Source organism: Bos javanicus, chromosome 11 (genome assembly GCF_032452875.1).
Source record: "Bos javanicus breed banteng chromosome 11, ARS-OSU_banteng_1.0, whole genome shotgun sequence".
In the NCBI taxonomy this organism is placed as follows: Eukaryota; Metazoa; Chordata; class Mammalia; order Artiodactyla; family Bovidae; genus Bos; species Bos javanicus.
In genome coordinates, this window is record NC_083878.1 from 72,045,981 (window position 1) to 72,069,666 (window position 23,686).

General features: G+C 47.7%; 2 protein-coding genes across 2 annotated transcripts in view; one reads left to right on the top strand and one right to left on the bottom strand.

Annotated features, from left to right (window-relative positions):
• GCKR (glucokinase regulator) overlaps window positions 1-17,037 on the bottom strand; it is a 30,269-nt gene extending 13,232 nt beyond the window's left edge. The window contains 21 exon segments of the mRNA XM_061431384.1: window positions 5,253-5,336; window positions 5,431-5,475; window positions 5,477-5,532; window positions 5,730-5,826; window positions 6,217-6,295; window positions 6,622-6,716; window positions 6,956-7,058; window positions 7,698-7,855; window positions 9,166-9,271; window positions 11,513-11,563; window positions 11,565-11,605; window positions 12,596-12,597; window positions 13,085-13,136; window positions 13,324-13,390; window positions 13,699-13,729; window positions 13,732-13,762; window positions 14,146-14,220; window positions 15,043-15,111; window positions 15,288-15,382; window positions 15,385-15,425; window positions 15,737-17,037. Of these exon segments, the coding sequence (XP_061287368.1) occupies window positions 5,253-5,336; window positions 5,431-5,475; window positions 5,477-5,532; window positions 5,730-5,826; window positions 6,217-6,295; window positions 6,622-6,716; window positions 6,956-7,058; window positions 7,698-7,855; window positions 9,166-9,271; window positions 11,513-11,563; window positions 11,565-11,605; window positions 12,596-12,597; window positions 13,085-13,136; window positions 13,324-13,390; window positions 13,699-13,729; window positions 13,732-13,762; window positions 14,146-14,220; window positions 15,043-15,111; window positions 15,288-15,382; window positions 15,385-15,425; window positions 15,737-15,798 (1,440 nt within the window). The 5' untranslated portion in view covers window positions 15,799-17,037.
• A 3,055-nt stretch (window positions 17,038-20,092) lies between these two features.
• FNDC4 (fibronectin type III domain containing 4) lies at window positions 20,093-23,268 on the top strand. Its single transcript, XM_061432967.1, has 7 exons — window positions 20,093-20,492; window positions 20,684-20,828; window positions 20,915-21,030; window positions 21,278-21,482; window positions 21,961-22,050; window positions 22,360-22,484; window positions 22,655-23,268. Exons 2-7 carry the CDS (start codon window positions 20,708-20,710, stop codon window positions 22,688-22,690), a joined length of 693 nt encoding a protein of 230 aa, XP_061288951.1. The 5' UTR covers window positions 20,093-20,492; window positions 20,684-20,707; the 3' UTR covers window positions 22,691-23,268.
• The last annotated feature ends 418 nt before the right edge of the window (window positions 23,269-23,686 follow it).

Genomic DNA, 23,686 nt, shown 5'->3' on the forward strand with positions numbered 1-23,686 from the left:
AGATAATAAACCAGGGGAAAATATAGAATGGGAAAAAAGGGCTACCATCCTTGCTATATATACTCCCTCTTATAAATTAGTAAGAAAAAAATACCCTAAAAAAGAACGGGTGAATGTGCCCAAAAGATATGAAGAAGCAATAGAAAAAGATAAAAATATTCAGGAAGCAATAATAATTGCTTCTAATGCAGGGGGGCATGGGTTTAATCCCAGGTCTGGAAACTAAAATCCCACATGCTGCAGAGTGCAGTCAAAAAAAAAAAAAATATATATATATATATATATATATATGTATATATTCAAAGGCCAACAAATATCTTTAAGCAGCCAATCTCCATAGTAATGGAATATAAATTCACACTTCAATGCCTTTTGTTTTTCCCTTTGCTGATTAGCGAAGATTCAAAAGAACAATGCTACCCAGTATTTTAAGGGTGTGGGGGAACAACCAATTTTACCCTCTGTTCATAAACCTTTTTGGAGGTACAAATATGCATCAAAAAACCTTTAAAATTTTAGACATACTTTAACCCAGTGCTTCCACTATTGGAGGTTTATACTAATGAGAGTGTCAAATATGTGTATAAGGATATTCTGTGCAGCACTTTAATAAAAGCCATAATGTTGAAACTATAACATCTAATGACTGTGGTTAGAGCAAAAAATGATGGTCCATCCATTCCAAGGAATACTATACTGACATTAAAAATGATGAAGCAGAGAGCTTCCCTGGTGGCTCAGTGGTAAAGAATCCACCTGCAAATGCAGGAAACATGGGTTTGATCCCTGGTCAGGATTCCATGTCCCTCAGAGCAACTAAGCCCATGGGCCATAACTACTGAACCTGTGCTCTAGAGCCCAGAGCTGAAACTACCGAGCCCATGTGCCACAGCGACTGAAGCCTGAGTGCCCTAGAGCTGGTGCTCTGCAGTAAGAGAAGCCACCTCAATGAGCAGCCTGCACACAGCAAAGAAGACCCAGCACAGCCATAAATAACTAAATAAGTAAAGAAAGAAAATTTTAAATGATGAGGTAGGGACTTCCCTGGTGGTGCAGTAGATAAGAATCCTCCTGCCAAGGCAGGGGACACAGGTTCAACCCCTGGTCCAGGAAGATTCAACATGCCATGGATGCAACTGGGCCCATGGGCCACAACTACTGAGCCTGGCTCTATAATCTGTGTTCCGCAAAAGGAGAGGCTACCACAGTGAGAAGCTCGTGCACCACAACGAAGAGTGGCCCCACTCGCCGCAACTAGAGAAAACTCATGCAAAGGAACCAAGACCCAGCACAGTCATAAGTAAGTAAATAAAATTATGAGGTAAATAACATTAGTACAGAAAGGTGTTTATAATTTTAAATAAAGAGAAGCAAGTTAAAAACAGCATGCCGAGTATACTATTTTTATATAAATATTTTACATATGCACTAAAAAATAGAGAGATATTCTCTAAAATTTGTCTGAGGGGTTTTCCTGGAAGAAGATGAATTATGGATGGTTTCTTTCCTCTTTGATTTCTGTATTTCTGAAAGTTTTGACAATAAAAAAATATATTGCTATCACAGTTACAATTTTCTTTAAAAATACAGTGCTTTAAAATACCACAGATTATCATTCCCTACTATATCCCCCACCCCTGGGATAGTACCTGGTATGTGACAGGTACTCTAAAACTATTTGCTGAATGAATGAATAAAAGAGTCTCACACAACTCATGGACATGGTTGAAATTTATACCATATGGTGAAATAAACCATGGATTTAGAGTCACAAAACCTGGGTTCAAACTGGGTTCAAATCCTGACTCCTGGACTTCCCTGATGGTGCAGTGGATAAGAATCCACCTGCCAATGTAGGGGACTTGGGTTCGATCCCGGGTCCAGGAAGATTCCACAAGCTGTGGAGCTTCTAGGCCCTCACGGCACAACTACTGAGCCTGCACTCTAGAGCTCACACGCTGCAGCTACTGAGGCCTACAAGCCCAGATCCTATGCTACACAAGAGAAGCCACAGCAACGAGAAAGCTGTATATGGCAATGAAGAGTAGGCCCCACTCGCCACAACTAGAGAAAGCCCGCCTGCAGCAGTGAAGACCCAGTGCAGCAAAAAGCAATAATAATTAATTTTTAAAAAGCCTGATTTCTGTCTTAGTTGTATAGTCATGATTACAATCCCTTAATGTCTTCATTTCAACTTTCTCGTTTGGGAAATGGGGACATTGAACACACAATCCCTAGGAGGTTGTTAAGAGGATTGAGAAAACATACATAAAATATTTTGTAAAGTGCAAAGGCCTCTGTGTATGAGGTATTATGACTATGCAATGGAACCTATAAGTGTGAAGAAGTATATAGCATAAAAGGAAGGGGTCTAGACAAGGTGGGTGTAATTGGAAAAGACTTCTGAGAGATGTGAGAGCTCAAAAGCAATAGTGAATGTGGAAAGCATGCCAAGAGAAATAGGGATATGATGAATGAATACCATTTAGAAGGAAAGACAAAGATACACTTTGAAAGGAGTGTGGATTCCCTGCTCAGGGGGAGAGGGACTTCCTTTGAGTTCTGAAGGCAGGTAAGGAGCACACCAGCTGTTGTCTGGTCAAGTTGGGAAGCTTCCTGGAGAAGGTGGTTTGAATAATGGATGAGGCCACATCTGTCCAGCCCCACTTTTCAGGGGCCTGGTTCTGCCTCCTGGAGGATAAGGGATGTTGTGTGTGAAAACTGAGGACCAGAGATACGTAAAACTGCTTTTTCTTTTGGGCCACAAAGCAGAGCTGAAGTGGCATCCAGACATCCTGGTGCTCACTCCAAACCCTAAACTGCAAAGTGCACCCAAAGTGATTATTATTGCTACAGTTACTACCAGCGCTTGTACTGATCATAATTTCCTTAGTGAGCAGGGACTGTATCAGTGTACTGTTATCTGCAGTGAACTCATAGGAAAACTTGCAAAAAAAATATGCCTCAAAGGCTTCTGCATAGTGTAGATGACTCTAGTATTGATAATTAACCTGTGAAAAAGGACAGAAGAATATCTGTCAGCTGATTGGTGGCCCATCCTATATTTTGCATTTTTCTCAAGAGAACTGAATGGAGCAGCCCATTGACTTGAGAACTCTGCTTAGTGACCTGGTAACACAAGAACACAAGATGGCAGGAATACACAGAAGAACTATACAAAAAAGATCTTCATGACCAAGATAATCATGATGGTGTGATCACTCACCTAGAGCCAGACATCCTGGAATGTGAAGTCAAGTGGGCCTTAGGAAGCATCACTAGGAACAAAGCTAGTGGAGGTGATGGAATTCCAGTTGAGCTATTTCAAATCCTGAAAGATGATGCTGTGAAAGTGATGTACTCAATATGCCAGCAAATTTGGAAAACTTAGCAGTGGCCACAGGACTGGAAAAGGTCAGTTTTCATTCCAATCCCAAAGAAAGGCAATGCCAAAGAATGCTCAAACTACTGCACAATTGCACTCATCTCACACACTAGTAAAGTAATGCTCAAAATTCTCCAAGCCAGGCTTCAGCAATACGTGAACTGTGAAATTCCAGATGTTCAAGCTGGTTTTAGAAAAGGCAGAGGAACCAGAGATCAAATTGCCAACATCCGCTGGATCATCAGAAAAACATCTACTTCTGCTTTATTGACTATGCCAAAGCCTTTGACTGTGTGGATCACAATAAAGTGTGGAAAATTCTGAAAGAGATGGGAATACCAGACCACCTGACCTACCTCTTGAGAAACCTATATGCAGGTCAGGAAGCAACAGTTAGAACTGGACACGGAACAACAGACTGGTTCCAAATAGGAAAAGGAGCACGTCAAGGCTGTATATTGTCACCCTGCTTATTTTATTTAACTTCTATGCAGAGTACATCATGAGAAACGCTGGGCTGAAAGAAGCACAAGCTGGAATCAAGATTGCTGGGAGAAATATCAACAACCTCAGATATGCAGATGACACCACCCTTATGGCAGAAAGTGAAGAGGAGCTAAAAAGCCTCTTGATGAAAGTGAAAGTGGAGAGTGAAAAAGTTGGCCTCAAGCTCAACATTCAGAAAACTAACATCATGGCATCTGGTCCCATCACTTCATGGGAAATAGATGGGGAAACAGTGGAAACAGTGGCTGACTTTATTTTTCTGGGCTCCAAAATCACTGCAGATGATGACTGCAGCCATGAAATTAAAAGACGCTTACTCCTTGGAAGGAAAGTTATGACCAACCTAGATAGCATATTCAAAAGCAGAGACATTACTTTGCCAACAAAGGTCCATCTAGTCAAGGCTATGGTTTTTCCAGTAGTCGTGAATGGATGTGAGAGTTGGACTGTGAAGAAGGCTGAGCGCCGAAGAATTGATGCTTTTGAACTGTGGTGTTGGAGAAGACTCTTGAGAGTCCTTTGGACTGTGAGGAGATCCAACCAGTCCATTCTGAAGGAGATCAGCCCTGGGATTTCTTTGGAAGGAATGATGCTAAAGCTGAAACTCCAGTACTTTGGCCACCTCATGTGAAGAGTTGACTCATTGGAAAAGACTCTGATGCTGGGAGGGATTGGGGGCAGGAGAAGGGGATGGCAGAGGATGAGATGGCTGGATGGCATCACTGACTTGATGGACGTGAGTCTGAATGAACTCCGGGAGTTGGTGATGGACAGGGAGGCCTGGCGTGCTGCAATTCATGGGGTCTCAAAGAGTCGGACACGACTGAGCGACTGAACTGAACTGAACTGAACACAAGAACTTGCCCAGCTGGCTTTGTGGAGGTCAAATAACCCTTTCTACCCTCCAGCCCTGGGTTTTCCTTGTTGTTGTTGTTGTTGTTGTTGTTGTTTGGCCATTCCACACAGCATAAGTTAAGTGTTAATGGCTCAGTCATGTCTGACTCTTTGCAACCCCATGGACTGTAGCTCACTAGGCTTTCCTGTCCATGGGATTCTCCAGGCAAGCATACTGGAGTAGATTTCCGTGTCGATTCCCCAGAGGATCTGCCTAACCCAGAGGTCAAACCCACATATATTACGTCTCCTGTATTGGCAGGCGGGTTCTTTACCACTAGCACCACCTACACGGCATGTGGGATCTTAATTCCTCAGCCAGGGATTGAACCTGTGCTCTGCAGTAGAAGAGCAGAGTCTTAGCCACTGGACCACCAGGGAAGTCTCAGCCCTGGGTTTTCTAATTCCTGGGATCCCTCCTTTTCTGTGCCCCTCACTGTAGACGTTACCTCCTCATCCCTCATACCTGGATGAAGTTCCCTTCATATTTGAAGAAAAGCAGTGGCCATGTGATGCTGATGATGGAGGGGAAGGGCTTCTTCAGAGGGATCTGGAGAGAGAGAGAGAGGAGCAGGAGCAGCATCTCCAGGAAGACCTGGCTGTCACCATTCCCTGGGGTCCCCTCCTCAAGTCTGGCCCTTCACTGGCAGGGACTGCCCCATGGTGCTGTGTGCCAAGGCCTGGATGTTGGGTGTTGGAGGTCTCCTACACCTGCTCCACCAGTGTCTGCACCTCCTTGAGGCTGTCTAAGGAGAGGGAGAGGCCATCAGAGTGGAAGGGCAGCTCTCTGGCAGCTCTTCCTCCTGCCCTGGGGCCTAGTCAGGATACATACTGCTGCCCCCACCTCTGGGCAGACACCCTAAGACCTGGAAAAGTGATAGTTCCTCTGAGTCATTCTGCTGCCTCCAGCCACTCACCCCACCATTCCCATCTTCCCTCTCACCATCCAGGGTGAAAATGAAGAGCACAGTGTCAGTTTCTGTGAGGGACGGCAGGATGGAAGTCAGGAAGTCTTCCTGGGAGAAGGAGAAATGGGGACCCTGGGGCAGAAAAAGAGGAGAGAATCCCTCCCATGAAAAACTCTGGCACACAGACTTGGAGACCAAAGAGGCCTTTAGAGGACATTGAGTCCAGAGCTTTTATCTACAGATGTACAATAAAAAACCAAGACTCAAAGAAGTAAAAAGTGTTTTGCTCAAGATGACGCAGCTGATGGAAGAGCTCTGGATTAGAGCCAGGTTACGGGGGTGAATTCAGAGCTTCCCACACTGTCTCCATGCTGCCCCAAAGCCTCATGACCTTTAACCCATTTCCCCTTCTCTAGAAAGGAATCCCATAATATTCCCCTATCTGTTTCCACCTTCCTCTTTTTCCCACCCTCTGCACACTAGTTATCTTCCCAACTTCCCCACATCCCATCATCTTTCCACCTGGTTGATAAGCTCAGCCGCCAGGTTAAACATGCCACTGCGATCAGCAATGAGACAGCCATGGACATCTCGGAAATCTAGGAAATCAGGGAGAGAGGAGTGAGAGGCTTCATAGGAGAGAAAGGTTCCAGGCTTGGAAGGTGTCAGTGGGACTGGGAGGAAAGTGGCAAGCGGGCTGCAGGGTGTGGAGTAACACACATGGGAGGCCATAGCTAAGCAAGGGATCAAGGACTGAGTGAAGGTTCAAAAGAAGGAGCATTTGACTGAATGCCTATCTAGATAGAGCAGGATGAACACTGAATAAGGCGCCCCGCCATGGGTTGGAGTAGGAAAGAATTTGGATAGCAGACCGATTGGTTTGGATCAGGAAGAATCAGGAGGAAAGTCTGGACAGGAGTCCCATCGGCACCAAAGGTATGCATGCACTCTACTCCATCCATGATGGCAATGATGCCCAGGGTCTGCCAGCCAACCAGGTATACTTGGCCTTTCTCACCAGGCTGAGTATGGGTCAGAGGTCAGGACGTGAGAGGAGCGATCACAGTGAAAAAAGTTCAGAGATCAGAGAAAAATACAAATGGAAGAGCATAGGAATAAATGAACCAAAAGCCTATCCTGACCCTCTAACACACAGGTCCCCATCCCTAGAACTTCCCATATTAACATATCCCATAGAGTCTCCGCTGCTTTCAGAACATTCTCTGCCCAAGCCACTTCCTCCCTCCAAATATATATCTACATACCTGCTGCTGGCCTGTTTCATAAGGGTGGTGATCTTGGGGCTTTGACCATAGGTCACCTGAGAAGCCCACTTAAATGTCTGCAGGATTTCCAAAAGGCATCTGGGAGAAAGGTGACCATCTCCCAGGGCAGGCCCAGTGCACCCTTCAGAAAACCCAGGTCCCTCCCATGCAATTCAAGGGAAGGCACAATTCCCTTGAAACTAAGTTCTGCTGGTCCCTGATGGAGGTGCAGGAAGAAGGGCCAGATTGCGTTCAAGAAGGGCAGGAAGGGCTTTGGTGGGAAGACTAAAGAGCAGAGAGTGGGAGAGAGCATCCAGAGCACTGAGAGGAGGATGGGATCAGAGAGTTGACGAGGAGGTAAGTGAACCACATGGAAGCCAGTCAAGAGACCCTGGGGAGGGGAGCAGGCACACAGCAATATGACCTCTACCCCACATGGCCTGGACCATCCCCAAAGCAAAGACTCTCAGAAGCCATGTTAGCTTTGGATGTCCCAGGTGGGCACAGGGATCAGGTCTGGACAGGAGAAACCCAGGGTCCATTGGGAACAAGCCAGGTGCCGTGACCGTGTCATGGGACCACCAGTGTCCCCATCCAGCTCCCTTCTCAGGGAAGGACCAACAGGGCCCCAGTCTTGGTGCTAAGCCCAGTCTCCAGGTCTGGATATGCCATTCCTCCATCTGCACTGTCCCCCCAGCTGCCCGACTCTGATCTCTCTCTGGTCCAGATCCTCCCTACCTTGGAGATGCTGCAATGCCCCATCTACAATGGTCCACAGTCTTGTGGGCTGCTGGCAACAGGGCTTCCAGAAGGATGTTAGTGGTGATTCTACTTTTCATCCAGAAGGAGTCACTGAGGCCCTCAGGTTGGGGAGTGATGATGGCACCCAGGAGAATCTGGGAGTGGAAAGAGGGTCCTGGAGTTTATTAGTTAGTGACCACTGTGTGTGCAGTCTGCTTACAGTGGCTCTTGGACATGTGCTCTGGTTAGTGGCCACTCCACAGGTATTTGTAGGACTAGTGGCCCCCAGTGTGCTGTGAGGAGGAACGCTGGGTTGAGAGCTTAACTGAGAGAAGAGGAGAGAGAAAGAGCCCCACTCTGGTCATTTCTATGGTACTTTCAGGACTTTGGAGACAAAGCCAGAATAATGAGTCTTCCATTACTTGGGGATAAGGGTTTTCAGAGAGGATTTTTCTTTTTCCCAAGAACTTTCTCCCCACTACATCCTCCCCTTTTTAAATAGCAGTTTACTAATCCAGACACCACATTTCCTGTTCTTTGGACAGACCGATGAAGCAGCCATAACATGATATGTGACATGACACACCAAACAGATAAAGAGATAACAGCAAAGAGAATGATAAAAAGAAGAGTTTGAGAAAAGGAGATTAAAAGTAAATAATTGCAGAGAGGAGGAGAGATAAGTCCCTGGGAGATGAAACATACAGAACTTGTGGGTGATATGGAATTCCTGCCTTCCAATCTCGCAGAAGGAAGGTCAAGGAAATGTCACAGACGTGCCCATCCCTGGCAGAGAGGATCAGGGATTTGGTTAAGGTACTTTATAAGGTGAAAAGAAGAGAAGATGATGCTAGTGAGATGCAGTCACAATCCAGAGACAAAAGGAACAGGAGCACAGGAGACTTAGAAAGTCCAAGTCAATTTTGGAGACTTTTAGAAAGGCAGAAGGATGAAACTGCATCCCATTGTTTTTAAAATCCCATATTTGAAATTTAAACATATAAAAGAGACATAAAGCAGTTCACCAGTCTACTTGATACTTTCTATATGGTAAGATCTACTGGAGAAGGAAATGGCAACTCAGTCCAGTATTTCTGTCTGGAGAATACCCACAGAGGAACCTGGCAGGCTACAACCACAGGGTTGCCAAGAGTTGGACATGACTGAAGGAACTTAGCAAAACAACACTCACACACACAGATGCAAAAGAATGTCTTTAAATAGAAACTTCCCCTAGACCATTTAGGTCTTTAACAATTACTGATTTAAGAGACAGGGCCAGAACGGAAATAACACATCTTAAGACGAAAAACAAAATGAGAAAATAGGATGTGATTTACAACATTTCAGTAGACACACAATGCCAGGAATCCAGACAAGATGTAACGGAAGCTAAAATCAGAGGCCCTCGATGGCAAACCATCCTGAGTTGGGGGCAAGAGGTAGGGGCAGTGGCAGATCTCACCCTAGTTGCAGGATTGAGCACAAAAGCTTCCTGTTTCTCTTGCAGTTTCTGCATCTGCTCCGCTATTTGTCAGAATGTTGAACTCCAGTCTTCAGTGGGATCATTTTTAGGGCCCAAAGAGAGACAGAGGGGGGATTGTCTGTAAGAACCTAAAGGAAGGACCTCAGATGGGAATCGAGATCAGAGACCACATTGGGATTGGGGTCAGAGGTCTACAATTTCCTAGAGAGATGTGCTTTGATGCCCACAGGAGCACTGTGTCCCTGAACCTCAAGGATGAGGGTTAAAACATTCAGCAACTGAAGCCCAGAACAAAACCGACACTCCAGTGTAAAGTTCCAGCCTGAGACCAGAACTTCCTCATGACCTGGTCCTTCCACAGGTCTCATTGCCATGACCACACTAGCTACACCCTCTGCAGGTACCTGAGAGAATGCCCATCAACCAAATGTCATAATCACCACCTATTCAGTTTTAGGGTCCATCAGAAGCTTTTCCCATTCCTGGAAATATATTCTGGAAATCTCTCCAAATAGTGAACCCCTCACTAGCTGAAGTTCCTACTGAGAGAACCAAGCTACAAGGTCTGAAGTATAGCACCTAACAGTTGGGAACCTCCCTTGAATAAGTTAATCAGGAACAAGACAAAGAGTGGATGAGGAGAGCAACAGGTTTGTTATCTGCTTAGGTGCAACCACAGAATCTCAAAGAATGGGGATCTTCTGTGGTTGGCTCTCCAGGCTTTGAAAGGGGATAATTTGGGAATTACTCACCATGGCAAGAACTCAAAAAGTTATTTCTGTCTATGGCTTCCCTAACTTCCTCTTTTCATTGCATTCCAGAAAGGTTCCCTCCCTTCTTGAACTATTTTAATATTTTTTTCATCTGCATTACTTCTGGGTCAAACAAGTTTCGTATGTTATATACCTACTGGGTAAAGTGTTTTCTATAACTTGTCCTCAAACTACTTCTGAAACTTTCTACAGACCTCAGACAGAGGAGACCTAAGCAGAGAGAGGAGAGTGTTTACTGTGTGGTTGAAAACTGAGATTCCCAGACGTGGCTGATCATCAAAATCACCTGGGGAGGTTTTTTTTTTTTTTTTTTTAATAATTACCCATTTCTGGATTCCATGCCCACTCTGAGAATCTGCCTCAGAAGTTCTGGAGTGGAGCCTCCAAATCTGTATTTTTAAAAAGCTTCCCAGACGACTCTGAAGATCAGCCAAGTTTGGGAGCCACTGATTTAAGGAACAACTGGAAGATCTCCACGCCTACATTGTTTGAAATCCTTCATTTCACTTAGTCACAGTGCCTGAAATTAGCATCCACTGCAGCAGAAACATTTTTGGTAAAGGAAGGTCCTCCATTAAAAGAGATCATTTATACCTTCATGTGAATTACACCACATGCCTGGAATCTGAGAGTTGAAAAAGTCTCCAAAAGAACTCAGCTGTCCCTCTCCCCAAGACCACCACCAGATACACAAAGCAACTGTTGAGTAATCAACAAGCCTTTGCTAAAATACCTCCAGTGACAGGAAACCCTCCACTTCTTCAAGAGGCCCACTCCAATGGTTTATTTAGCAGAGTTTCCCCAACCTGGCTGTACATCAGAATCTCCAAGGATGCTTCCAAAATTCAGATATTTCAGGACCTTACCTCAAGCCTACATCAGACCTCTCCTACAAAAATCTCTCTTACGTTTTTTTAATACTCTCAAGGCAGTGCATCCACAGAATTACAATTAAGCATTATTGGTTTAATATGCTGACCTTCTTGAGCTCAAAGTGGCCGTTTAGACAGAGAATAAGAGGGAGGTCATTTGGAGGCACAGGGATCTCGGGAAAGGGGAACAGGATGGGGATGTGAGTAGCCAGAGAGGGACCCAAGGGGCTTGTGGAATGAAGGAGAAAGGGCTCTAAAATAATCAAAATAGGTAAAGGAGAGAGAGTAGGCGGCTAGTCAGCACTCACTACTTCTTCTTTGAAAAGAGGCTTGGGGCCCACAGCAGATGAAAGTACTGGTCTTTGTGGGATCATTTTCCTGAGCTCATTCTGTCCTCTGACCTGTGTTTTTCTTACCTCTTCACTCTGCTTTCAATGTATGCTTTCTTATCTATCCTTTGTAAGCTGCCTTCAGTCCTTTCTGAAATGAGAGAACAAACCAACCGACCAACCAAAAGCTTTCTAAGCTAGAAACACCCTTTTTTTACTTTTTTATTCTGAGATTTGGTGAACAAGGCTATGTTCGCCCTGCCCTCTCTTGTGATCGTCCTGTAATTTTCACAGGTTCCCTCCCAACCTCCCCCGGGGCTCTGGACATGACTTTTCACTACAGAAGGCTCACCTGGCCATGCTTAATGGGTTGAAACCAACCAGGACTGGCAAAAAAGTCTGGGTTATCCACGCAGTAGTTCATCTGGCCTGCCAAAAAAGGAGCCTAGAGAGGGAGGAGGGCACCATGAGGGGGTTACTCTGGCGCTGCCCGGGGCCCATGTGCATCAGAATACCCCCAAATGCTTGTTTAAATGCAATTTCCTGGGCCCAGTTAAAATCTACTGGATCTGAATTTGAAGGAGAGAACCCCATGAACCTACTTTTTTGTATTATTATTTTTATTTTTGGCTGCACTATGTAGCTTGCAGAATCTTAGTTCCCCAACCAAGGACTGAACTGCGGCCCCCAGCAGTGGAAGCACTGAGTCTTAACCACTGGACCACCAGGGAATCCTTTGGACCTATGTTTTTTTAATTTTCTTTTTCTTTAAAATTTTACTTATTTATTTTTGGCTCTGCTGGGTCTTTGTTGTTGTGAGGGCTTTTCTCCAGCTGCAGCAAGCAGGGGCTACTCCCCAGTTGTAGTGCACAAGCCCCTTACCATGGTGGCTTCTCCGGTTGGGGAGCACGGGTTCCAGGGCTTGCAGGCCTCAGTAATTGCAGCAAATGAGTTCAGCAGCTGCAGCTCCCGGCTCCAGAGCACAGGCTCAACAGTTGCGGTGCACAAGCCCAGCCTCTCCGCTGCACTGGGATCCTCCCTGATCAGGGATCTAACCCACGTCTCCTGCATTGGTAGGCAGATTCTTCACCACTGAGCCACCAGGGAAGCCCTGGACTTAACATTTTTAACAAGTTCCCCTGAGAAATCTGGAGGAAAGTTTGAACATACTGAACTGAAAGCTTCATGAGGTCAGTGTCCTGCTCTCCTCACGTACCTCATTTCACATCCAGCCCTTGCTGGGGTCCAGGCTCTGCTGAGTGAATCCTGAGTCAGAGTCAGAGCTGTGGAGCTGAGAGGAAACTTGGGGTCCTCTAGCCCAGTGCTTCTCAAACTACCTGGGAATCTTGTTAAAATGCAGAATCAGGCTCAGTAAATCCCAGGTGGGGAGGCCTGATATTCTGCATTTCTAACAAACCCTGGGTAATACTGGTGCTGCTGGTGTAAGGACCACACTTTAAGTAGCAAGGGACTAGTCCTGGGTCAGCTTTTTCTGCAGAGAGCCAGAAGGCAAATTTTTTAGGCTTTCTGGGCCCTATGACCTCTGTTCCACAACTCAGTCTTTAAAGCATGAGAGTGGCCATGGACAATATGTAAACATAAATGGCTGTTTCAATAAAACTTTATTTACAAAAACAGGCAGCAGTTGGACTGACCTACCAACATAGTTGACTGACCCCTGGACTTCTCTGTTTTGGTTGTGGAATGGATTGGTACACAGTTATTCTAAGATAGGATCCCTTCCCCTTGATCCACATGCATACAACTGGATCCTAATTAATCATAAAATCAAACTTCTTTATGCAAATCCTTTCTGTTTTCGAGCTAAATCTACATAAATCCTGTCAATGTCTCTTCCATGCTATTCCACTCCTATGCCTGCTTTCCTGTAAAATTGATCCACACAACCCATCTTCATACTCACAGAGTCCCACCGAAGCGCCAGTGACAATCACCCTCTTCTTCCCAGCAGCCACCTAGGAGGGGAGGCCACCAAGAGGATTCCAGATACAAACCTACTGTGAGGATGTCAGGGCAGGGATTTGGGTGGGGGAGGGGTGGGAGAGGTGGGGGATGGGCTTTGGCTGGATATTGGGGCTTTGATGTTCCCATGGGAAGGAATGGACAGAGGTCTCTGGCTGAGTGTCAGTGGAAAACACAGACCTTCTTCAGTTCCTCAATCCTGTCCAGGGCACTATATTCTGTCCCCTCCCTAGAGGCCACCACAGACCTAAAAGGACACATGCAAGGTCAGTGGCACTGCTTGGGAAGCAGCAGCCTATGGTTTATTAAGGCTGCTCCGGAGAGGAGGAAATGAAGGGGAAACGACCACTGAGGAGCACCTCCTATTTGTTGGGCACCATGATGAACACTCGGTAGGGGTGAAAAGCTTGAAATACCTAGGAGGGTTAGTCAGGCAACAGAAGAATGCAAAGTGGAAAGCAAACTGACACAATCTCTGCCTAAAAGCATTCAAATTCAATTTCTAAAAGACGTTCTTCAGGTCAAGCACAGTAGTCATAGGCCAACTTGGCTTACCTGTCGCCTCCTGCATTGAGGTAGGTTTCTATCCTAGACCTTTCATCAGCTGGTTAAAGGAGACCTGCCAAGGGGGAGACAACATGAAGTAGTAAAGACAGGGAAGGAACAATTACCTTGGGTTCGCAACACCTGGAAAGGAGAGGCTGTATAATGATTCTCTTAGGTTAGTGTTTAGCCAGTGCTGCTTGGAATCTGACACTTAAAGACACTGCTTGGAGACGACTGACTGGGGGTGTGTGGGCCATAGAGACACTGGCAATGGACTGGTGGGGCTCAGATGGGCTTGGAAGAAATGGGGCTCCGTAGCAAGATCTAGCTTTCAGAGAAGAAAGAGAGTCAGAGCTGGAGGGAGTCTGCCTGGGAGTTGAGCCATGATGAGCTTTATGGTCCTGAGGGTCACCCCAAGAAGGCAGAGAGAGCAAAACCGGGGACTGAAATACTCACGGACATGAGGAATGCCATCCTGCCAGAGGTGCCCCCTCCACTCAGCACCACCGGCCCCCCACCCACCCCAGGCTCCTGAGAAAAGAAAAACGCCTAGGTCTCCCGGCCCCAGCCCATTGGGGAAAGTATGCTTTCTTCTTTGTCAGTAAGAGAACTCTCCTGTTATCACAAAAGTGAACAGAACACTCAGAGTGCCGTGCAGTAGAAAGAACCTTGGATTTGAGAAACTTCATTCTGACCCAAAACTCTTGCTTAGCTACTTATTCAAACCCTTACTTAATCCAAAAAAGGACTGAAAGCAGCTTTGTCCTAGATAGGTAGGTAGGTAGATAGAAGTGCATTATCCAGCAAGTATTAGTTGGGTGTATTTGGGCAAGCTACTATGGGCTTCCCTGGTAGCTCAGTTGGTAAAGAATCTGCCTGTAGTGCAGGAAACCTGGGATCAATCCCTGGGTTGGGAAGATTCCCCTGGAGAAGGAAATGGCAACCCAATCCAGCATTCTTGCTTGGAAAATCCTATGGACAGAATCCTATGGACAGAGGAGCCTGGTGAGCTACAGTCCAAGAGGTTACAAGAGTTGGACATGACTTAGAGACTAAACCACGACCACTATGATTATCTTAAGTCTTCGTTTTCCCATCTGAAAAAAAAAATGGAGATAATAACACCAATTTTACAGGTTTTTGTGAAGCTAATGGATGTGAAAGTGCATGGTCAATCATAAAGTAGTATGCAACAATATTTATTATAATTACTATTGATTGGTAAGATGACAATAAGGATCCAAGAGGGAGGACTGGAAGAAAGGAGGACCAAAGTCTATAAAAGTGAAACAAGAAAATAGAAATGTAGAGGGAAACACAGATTTAAGCAGGGAGGAGATGGAAAGCTGGTACCTTCAGCACTTTCTGAACTTTTTCAGCCACTTGTTCCATGGTGGTCAGAGTTGACTCGTTGTAAAGTCGCTGGAGGCAACAGGTAGGCATCAGCAGCCAAAGAAAGGACAGTGGACTGGGGGTGGGGGGTGGAGAGGCTCTCAGGGTTTCAAAAATAAGGAACCATGGCCTGAGAGGGCAGAGGCTGAGGTGGGGTTGGGGCTGGCGTCTTTATTTGCAGTGTCCAGGGGGTGGGTCTGGGTCACCTGGTATGTGGGCATGACTTGCCCCTCCTCCTGGAAGAGCTCAGCATCACATTGCATTTGCTCAGCATCAGCTTTGTCCAGATCCCGGGTCAATGATTTGGCTTCGCTGTGATTGGCAGGGCTGCCTCATACCCAGACGAGGAGAGGGAAGCGGGGACAAGGGTAAGGGCAGGGAGCCAAAGCTTCATTCACGCCTGCTGGAGGTGGGAGTGGCTGCAGGCACAGTGTTGAGACAAACATACACACATGCGCGTGTGTGCGCGCGCGCGCACACACGCACGCACACAGCATTTAGCTGGCAGTTGGTACTCTGGGCCTATCAAGGAAAGAAAATCAGGGAGGAAGATAGGAAGGAGGGCAGGAACAGCAGAAACTCAGGGGGAAGGGAAGCCTAGAACAGACAGGATTCTAGAAATCAGCACAGAAGGCCAACATGGGGAAAGTGTCTCACCTCCCACTTGCCAGGCTCCGGGGTCTCAGTCACAAGTTGAAACCATTTTGTGCCCGGCATGGTCTGATGCTGTGGACACACTGTCTTGCGTGCCTTTTCAGCCACACAACCCCTTGTGTCACACTGACTGTTCTTCCAGTTGGCAGGGCCTTACCTGAGGCACAATCAGTTCAGTTGCTCAGTGGAGTTCAGTTGCTCAGTGGAGTCCAACTCTTTGTGACCCCATGGACTGCAGCATGCCAGGCTTCCTTGTCCATCACCAACTCCCAGAGCTTGCTCAAACTCATGTCCATCGAGTCAGTGATGCCATCCGACCATCTCATCAGGCACAGTGATAATGAGGCACAGTACCCTGGCCTCTCTGAACACCCTCCTCTGAACACCTCTGCCTGCATCCTTTCCTGATCACTAGTCCCCCAGCCCTCTGGTCACCCCCAGGGAACTCCCCAGGTCCCTCTCTAGAGGCACCCAGAGTCCCCAGCCTCTGCTTTGCTCCTGAAGAGGAAGACCCAAGGTTCATTACTCTTGCCCTTCAGACAATGGCCTCTTCTCTGGGAGGGCCTGGAGCCTGGAAGGACAATACTCAGGCCCAGGGCAGAGAGAATTCCTGGGCATCAGTGCTCTGGAACTAGGATGCATCAGGAAGCCAGAGATCAGGGTCCTCAGGGTCAGCAAAGGTCAGAAGACCAGGTCACACAGTCCTCCCTGATCACACAGTCCTCCCTGCCCCACATACTCCATTTCACTCTCCTCTCAGAAAGAAGGCAACAGAAGCTTCAGAGCCCCAGGGGTGCACACGCTGAACTGGATATTACAGGGGAAAGGGCCACAGAAATAGAAATACTGCAGTGAGAATTAGAAACCAAAGTATCTGCCCTAAATACAAGTTTAGCCAACATTTATTTACACTGAACAATGCACTTTTCACATACAGTATCTCATTTGATACGTTAAGAAGATGATATTGAAAAGAATGAAATAATGCCATTTGCATCTAGAGATTATCTTACTAAGTGAAGTAAGTCAGACAAAGATAGAATCTTATACGTGGAATCTAAAAAGAAAATGATACAAATGAACTTACAAAATGGATAAAGACTCACAGATAAAGAAAACAAACTTATGGTTACCAAAGGGTAAAGGAGGGGAGGGATAAATTAGGAGTTTGGGATTAACAGACACACACTACTGTAAATAAAATAGATAAACAATAAAGACCTACTATATAGCACAGGGAACTATATTCAATATCTTGTGATAACCTATAAAGGAATATATATTAATGTGACACAATGAAGTTGCTCAGTCGTGTCCAACTCTTCATGACCCCATGGACTGTAGCCTGTCAGGCTCCTCTCTCCATGGAATTTTCCAGGTAAGAGTACTGGAGTGGGTTGCCATTTCCTTCTCCTGGCAACCCACTGCAGTATTCTTGCTTGGGACAATTCCATGGAGAGAGGAGCCTGACAGGCTACAGTCCATGGGGTCACAAAGAGTTGGACACGACTTGACTGAGTGACTGAGCACACTGGCACATATACATATATATATATGAATCACTTTGTTATACACCTGAAACTAATACATTGTAAGTCAACTATAATGCAATTAAAAAAAGATGATGATTTTATTATATGTCAAGGTTGTATATTGTCACCCTGCTTATTTAACTTCTATGCAGAGTACATCATGAGAAACGCTGGGCTGGAGGAAGCACAAGCTGGAATCAAGATTGCTGGGAGAAATATCAATAACCTCAGATATGCAGACAACACCACCCTCATGGCAGAAAACAAAGAATTAAAGAGCCTCTTGATGAAAGTGAAAGAGGAGAGTGAAAAAGTTAGCTTAAAACTCAACATTCAGAAAACTAAGATCATGACATCTGGTCCCATCACTTCATGGCAAATAGATGGGGAAATAATGGAAACAGTGACAGACTTTATTTTTCAGTTCAGTTCAGTTGCTCAGTCATGTCCGACTCTTTGCAAACCCATGAATCACAGCACACCAGGCCTCCCTGTCCATCACCAACTCCCGGAGTTTACCCAAACTCATGTCCATTGAGTCGGTGACGCCATCCAGCCATCTCATCCTCTGTCATCCCCTTCTCCTCCTGCCCCCAATCCCTCCCAGCATCAGGGTCTTTTCCAATGAGTCAACTCTTCATATGAGGTAGCCAAAGTACTGGAGTTTCAGCTTTAGCATCATTCCTTCCAAAGAAATCCCAGGGCTGATCTCCTTTAGAATGGACTAGTTGGATCTCGTTGCAGTCCAAGGGACTCTCAAGAGTCTTCTCCAACACCACAGTTCAGAAGCATCAATTCTTCAGCACTCAGCTTTCTTCACAGTCCAATTCTCACATCCATACACGACCACTGGAAAAACCATAGCCTTGACTAGATGGACCTTTGTTGGCAAAGTAATGTCTCTGCTTTTGAATATGCTATCTAGGTTGGTCATAACTTTCCTTCCAGGGAGTAAGCATCTTTTAATTTCATGGCTGCAGTCACCATCTGCAGTGATTTTGGAGCCCAGAAAAATAAAGTCTGACACTGTTTCCATTGTTTCCCCATCTATTTCCCATGAAGTGATGGGACCAGATGCCATGATCTTAGTTTTCTGAATGTTGGGCTTTAAGCCAACTTTTTCACTCTCCACTTTCACTTTCATCAAGAGGCTTTTTAGTTCCTCTTCACCTTCTGCCATAAGGGTGGTGTCATCTGCATATCTGAGGTTATTGATATTTCTCCCAGCAATCTTGATGCCAGCTTGTGCTTCCTCCAGCCCAGCGTTTCTCATGATATACTCTGCATAGAAGTTAAATAAGCAGGGTGACAATAAACAGGGGCTCCAAAATCACTGCAGATGGTGAATGCAGCTATGAAATCAAGAAACGCGTGCTCCTTGAAAGAAAAGCTATGACCAACCTAGACAGCAAATTAAAAAGCAGAGACATTACTTTGCCAATAAAGGTCCATCCAGTCAAAGCTATGGATTTTCCAGTAGTCATGTATGGATGCGAGAGCTGGACTGTGAAGAAAGCTGAGTGCCGAAGAATTGATGCTTTTGGACTGTGGTGTTGGTGAAGACTCTTGAGACTCCCTTGGACTTCAAGGAGATCCAACCAGTCCATCCAAAAGAAAATCAGTCCTGAATATTCATTGAAAAACTGATGCTGAAGCTGAAACTCCAATACTTTGGCTACCAGATGCAAAGAACTGACTCATTGGAAAAGACCCTGATGCTGGGAAAGATTGAAGGCAGGAGGAGAAGGGGATGACAGAGGATGAGATGGGTAGATGGCATCACCGACTATATGGACATGAGTTTCAGCAAGCTCCGGGAGTTGGTGATGGAAAGGGAAGCCTGGCGTGCTGCAGTCCATGGGGTCGAAAAGAGTAGGATACGACTCAGCAATTGAACTGAACTGATAATTCAATTAAAAAAAAAGAAAGGTGATATTGACATGCTCATTTTTTAGATGATGAAACTGAAGCTCAGAGAAGTTAAGTTAGTTGCTAAAGATTACACAGCAGAGAGAACTGGGACTCACACCCAGGTTCTCACTCCAGGTCTCATGCTCAACCAAAGCATGAAATAATTTAAGGATTTACATGTTTATTGAATAAATGAAGTAACTAACAAATTGGTGCAAATTAAGAATAATCTCTCTTCACACAGTGTTATGAGATTTTTAAAGATCGTTCCCCAATATTGTATCATTTGATCCTCACAGCAGCCCCGTGAGGTTTTGCATCCTCTGATTTACAGGTGGGAAACCTGAAACTTAGATTAACCTATTTGCCTAAGACCACACAGTAAGTCGCAGAGCTGAGACAGGTCGTCGCTCTTTAAATTTCCCCTATAAACCCAAAACCCTTAATAATCGCTGTATCTCCAGCTATTAACATGTCAGACACATAGAGAAAGCTCTATAAATATTTGCCTAATAAGTGGAAGAATGAATGAGAGAAGGAAGGGAATCAATATCAGATCATGAATGGGGAAGAGACTTAAAAGCTGACGCAGTCTACAAGTAGGAGATTGTCAAAATAATTATTATCTCCATGACTCTGTCCCCTCGCGCACCGAAGGTGGAGTTCCTCTTCCCAACTTGGCTAATTCCATCTGGGGAGGAGGGGCCTCTCAGATCCCGAGACCCTCGCACCTGCGTCCGGAGGGACGTCCCTTCCCCCCGACCCCCCTGCGGGGGCTCAGCAGGCGGGAGCCGGGATCAGGAGGGATGGGGGGCCCTAGAGGCCGCCAATGAGAGGGTCGTGGGAGGAGCCCCGAAAGAACCGGGTTGGGGGGGCGGTGATGACGGCGGCGAGAACCCCAGCGGGGCGGGGCGGGCCCGCACGTCCCGGCCGGGCTGCGGCTGAGCGACCGAGGCCAGCTCTGCAGAAGACGGCGGCTGGCGCGCCGGGACGGTCACATCGCGCTGCAGGGGCCGGCGGGGGCAGCCGCACTGCCTCGCGCCCCGGGGACCCAGGCCAGCTGCCAGGCCGCGAGGGCACCGCCCCCTGCTCCCGGACAGACTACGCGGCCGGTCGGAGCTCTGGGGGCTCCGGGGCCCCGCGGCCCGCACCCGCTACGCCTCCGCTCTCTGCCCGCAGCTCGGTCCCGCGCTGCCCGCCTGGCCGGGCCCGCGCCGGGATGGGGTAGGGACAGCGCCACGGAGTCCGCGATGGGCCGCCCTCTGGGCACCGAGCAGCCCCCCGAGGCCTGACCCACCGCGAGGACCGGCGGAGGTGGGTGTGGGCAGAGCAGAGGCGCGAACTGAGGGCGCCGGGGTGCTGCGGGGGTGGGCAAGGCAAGGGGAAAGGGGGGTTCTGGGGCTGCTGTGGGGTGTGGGGAGCAGGGAGAGCAGCTGCCCGCTTGTGCTTTCTGGCAAGTCCTTGACCCCCGCCCCCCTCCCCCCCCCAACTCCTGCCACCTCCAGGAGCCCCGCCTGAATGTCAAACGGATGCCCGGGTGCCTCCCAGCGGACTCGGTGGGGACCATGGCTTCACTAATGCCCCTCTCCCCATATCTAAGCCCCACGGTCCTCCTGCTGGTCAGTTGCGACCTGGGCTTTGTGCGAGCAGGTGAGTAAAAGGGGAGCAGGTGAGGAGTCACCAGAGCTAGTCTGGGGGTGGACCCTGGTAACCTGTTCACACACTGGCGCCCGTAGACCGGCCTCCGTCTCCTGTGAATGTGACAGTCACTCACCTCAGAGCCAACTCGGCCACTGTGTCCTGGGACGTCCCAGAAGGCAACATCGTCATTGGCTACTCCATTTCCCAGCAAGTATGAATCACCCTTCTGCTGCCCCAACCTGTGTCCTTGGATCTCTGAGCATTCCCTCTGGTCACCGCCCCCCACCCCCACCAGCTCCCCTCCCTGCCCTGGGAGACATGTAGCTGGGGTTCCCTGGCTCAGGCTACCCTTCCCACCCCAGTCCTCCAGAGTTCTTGGGTGTTCAAGAATCCTGGGCTAAGCCTTGTGGCCTGGGACCAGGGTGAGGCTGTCCTCCTCTCTCATCATCTCCCTGCAGCGACAGAATGGCCCTGGGCAACGTGTGATCCGAGAGGTGAACACCACGACTCGGGCCTGTGCTCTCTGGGGCCTGGCTGAAGACAGTGACTACACAGTGCAGGTCAGGAGCATCGGCCTCCGGGGAGAAAGCCCCCCAGGGCCGCGGGTGCACTTCCGAACTCTCAAGGGGTCTGACCGGCTACCCTCCAACAGCTCAAGCCCAGGTGAGAGTTTCGATTATTCCTCACCCCCTAAAGCTTTGGATTCTCTGACTGTTTACCTGGTCTTTGGCCTCCTGTTTACTTCCGCAAAGCAAGCACCAGTCTAGCTTAGATGAGTAGAAGGATGATATAATTCACTGTACTGCCAGGAAAGGAAGGAAAGCAGGTTGGCAGGAGACTGAGTTTAGACAGGCTGGTAAGGAATTGTTTGGGGGGAAGGGCTTTAAATCTTCCTTTTACCCAGCCTCAGTTCATTGCAGCTGCAGCCTGCATGAATGAGCACCTGACCTGCAGCCCTCCTGCTGTTTGGTCTCTAACCACCTGTCCACCAGCAGCTTCCCAGAGAGGGGCTACCAGCAACGGTGCTGCGACAGGTCTACACTGGCTCTAATCCCCAGCATCTCCATCCTGAACTGTCTACACAGGCATAGCTCTCTAGTTGCTCCCCAGAACCTGGGGTCTGTCTTCTTTTCCTTCTCAGGTGACATCACAGTGGAGGGTCTGGATGGAGAGCGACCACTGCAGACGGGGGAGGTGGTCATCATTGTGGTGGTGTTGCTCATGTGGGCTGGTGAGTAAGCAGCTGGATGGGGCATAGTGGATTGAGTGGGGCTGAGTGAAGGTGGGAGTTGGTGAAGGTTGTCAGGAAAAAACAGGGTGAGAACAACGGTGTGGGGAGATAAGCAGGAAAAGTTTGAAGAAAGGGAGAGGAGGCTGTTGGGAGCCCAGAGAGGATGATGAAGAATGTAATGTGCATGGGAAACAGGAATTCAAAGATTTTCTTCTTTGATTTTCTAGAAACAGTGGGTATGTCACTGCCCTTCAGGGCTATGAGTAGGGAGGTCAGGATCAAGGCTCAGATTGTATGATTGTGTTTCAGCTGTAATCGGGCTGTTCTGCCGTCAGTATGACATCATCAAGGACAATGACTCCAACAACAACCCCAAGGAGAAGGGGAAGGGACCGGAACAGAGTCCTCAGGGAAGGCCAGTGGGGACAAGACAGGTGATGTGGGGCCAGTGAGGGCGGGAAGGGGATTGGGGGTTGTGTCTAGAAGTATCGAGGGAAAGGGAGAAGGGTCATAGAGGGGCAGGAGAAGAGGGAGAATGGAAATTTGGGATGGAGGAAACTATCACTTTCCTGAAATTAGAGACTCAGGCCATCTTCTTTCACAGAAAAAGTCACCATCCATCAATACTATTGACGTATGAGAGAAGAAGCAGAACCAGAAGACAGATGCACTAATAATCTGGGGCTGGGGCTGGGGTCAGGGAGAGCCCAAGATGGTGATCTGCCCAAGACTGAAGGATCCCACAGTTTCCCAGAGGGTAATGGCATTCCCACAATCTCAGGCCTGGTATCCATCCTCTTTCCACTGTGAGCAGGGCCAGAAGGTAGGTCTGTTAGGCTCTGAGCCCCTGGACCTGGGGAGTGGATATCAGATGGGATATATCCTTCCACCCCCCAGGTCCAGAGGAGAGTCACTTGTTCAACCCTATCCCATTAGGTCCCAAATGGGGCCCCCATTTCACCTGCATCAGGACCCTTGGCATCCCCAGCTGCCCCCACATCTTGCCTCCGGGTCTCAGAGAGCAGTATTTCTGTGGGTACTCCCCCTCCCCCAGAAAATAAAAAGAACTGTCTGGGTCTGGAGGCAGACGCTGCACTGCACTACTCCAACGTCTTCCATGGAGCCTCAGGTGCTCCCCCTCTCACGGGCAGCCCCTCCAGCTGCTGGTGGTCTCACCCCTTGGACATTTTTCCAATAAAGGTTCTTGGACAAACTGCAGCTGACTGTATGCAATACTGTCTAGTATGCTGAAAGACACTTCTCCACTGCCTCTCCCCTGACCACAAGGGCCTCTCACACCACCACTACCAACTTGACAGGAGCAGACTCTTATTTGAAGGTGTTTGCTTTGATTCTTCAGTCTAGAATGGGTGGAGAGGGGCCAGAAAGGGGCAAAGAAAACTAGGGCCCTCGATTCTTTTGCTTTATTGGGTAAGAAGGAGGAGCAGGGAGAAAAAATGGAGGATATAAATTCTTTGTGCACCAGTGGAAAATAAAGTTATGTTACATGAGAGGGCCAGGAGCCTTTTTATCTTCACTGCCCACATTGGCAGCCCAACTCTTCATCATTTATTCCACTGACTTCATCAACCCTGAGCTAGTAATCAGTAAAGGACTGAACAGGGTTTTGGAACAA

What these genes read in the sequence shown, in the direction of transcription:
- FNDC4 (XM_061432967.1), top strand. Translation starts at nt 20,708, where the DNA reads ATGCCCGGGTGCCTCCCAGCGGACTCGGTGGGGACCATGGCTTCACTA. An exon ending in CTCCAACAGCTCAAGCCCAG is followed by an intron (nt 21,483 to 21,960) that starts GTGAGAGTTTCG and finishes TTTCCTTCTCAG; the next exon opens with GTGACATCACAGTGGAGGGT. An exon ending in GGTGTTGCTCATGTGGGCTG is followed by an intron (nt 22,051 to 22,359) that starts GTGAGTAAGCAG and finishes ATTGTGTTTCAG; the next exon opens with CTGTAATCGGGCTGTTCTGC.